The sequence below is a fragment of the Mus pahari genome, unplaced genomic scaffold (genome assembly GCF_900095145.1).
Source record: "Mus pahari unplaced genomic scaffold, PAHARI_EIJ_v1.1 scaffold_6812_1, whole genome shotgun sequence".
NCBI classification, from domain to species: Eukaryota; Metazoa; Chordata; class Mammalia; order Rodentia; family Muridae; genus Mus; species Mus pahari.
In genome coordinates this window covers 74,235-75,354 of record NW_018392708.1, presented here as the reverse complement: position 1 = coordinate 75,354, position 1,120 = coordinate 74,235, and the positions used below count along the sequence as shown (strand labels likewise).

At 45.3% G+C, this 1,120-nt stretch overlaps 1 protein-coding gene across 1 annotated transcript in view; it reads left to right on the top strand.

Moving 5' to 3' along the window:
* The window catches only part of LOC110315147 (F-box/WD repeat-containing protein 15-like), an 18,258-nt gene that overhangs the window by 11,736 nt on the left and 5,402 nt on the right, over positions 1-1,120 (top strand). The window contains exon 7 of the mRNA XM_021189277.1: positions 659-947. Coding sequence (XP_021044936.1) covers positions 659-947 — 289 coding nt within the window. The remainder of the gene's footprint in view (positions 1-658; positions 948-1,120) is intronic.

Genomic DNA, 1,120 nt, shown 5'->3' with positions numbered 1-1,120 from the left:
TAAGTACACTGTAGCTGTCTTCAGACACACCAGAAGAGGGCGTCAGATCTTGTTACGGATGGTTATGAGCCACCATGTGGTTGCTGGGGTTTGAACTCCGAACCTTCGGAAGAACAGCCAGGTGTTCTTACCCACTGAGCCATCTCACCAGCCCTGAAGCAATTTTCTATCACTGGCTGACATGCCATGACAGATTTCAACTAAGTACCACCATACCCAGTGCTTTATATACTGCCTTCTCTCTTAACCGCCAGCTCTCTGGTGCCCGGTTCTTAGGTAAGAGATGGTCTGCTCAGAGGCCAAGTAATCCTCAGGAACCAAGCATATTTATTTAGGTTTATACATCGATATACTTTCAAAGCAACCTGGGTTACAGTATGACAGTCACAGTGCCTAAATTTAAAAATAGTCCTGAACAGTCCTGGACTGGTCCTGTGCACAGGGAAAATGTTCTTCACCAAGCTTTGCCTTATGCGTCCATTTCAGAAGGCTGACTGAGGTGCCCTTTGACCTGAGTCAGGGACTCCATTCTGTCTCTGAATGTGATGGGAAGGGCAGGAAGAGGGTGAGATATTCTGACCTTGAGTGGGAACAATGACTGCTCCACCCTCTCCTGGGTGAAGAACAGATGCGACCACTCCTGGGTTTCTTTCAAAAGCCCCTCATGTGGAGTGCGCATGTGCCAGGCTGCAGAAATTTACTCTTCATTGTTTCCCCTGGGCAATACTCTCTGCAGGTGTTTTACATGGACAGCTTACTAAGGACAACAGAATTCTCTGCTCCTGGGTCTACCATTCTCAAATTTTCATTATGCGACAAAGCCTTCTGGACCCCAAGAAGGGAAGACAGGATAACCCTGATGTCTGTATGTGGTCCCCATAAAGTCACAAAGTTTGTCACATTTGATATGGAGCTGGAAGAGATCGGGAACCAAATAATTGTTAAAGGTAAACCTTAGAAAATTCTCAAGCCCGACATGAAGGCACATGTCCAAATCAGGAGACTGAGTCAGGAAACCCTCTTAGAGGCTGCTGTCTCATAAACAGAAAAGATGGAGCTGTCAAGATGGTTTAGCATGTGCACATGCATATATATATATGTATATATATATATATATATA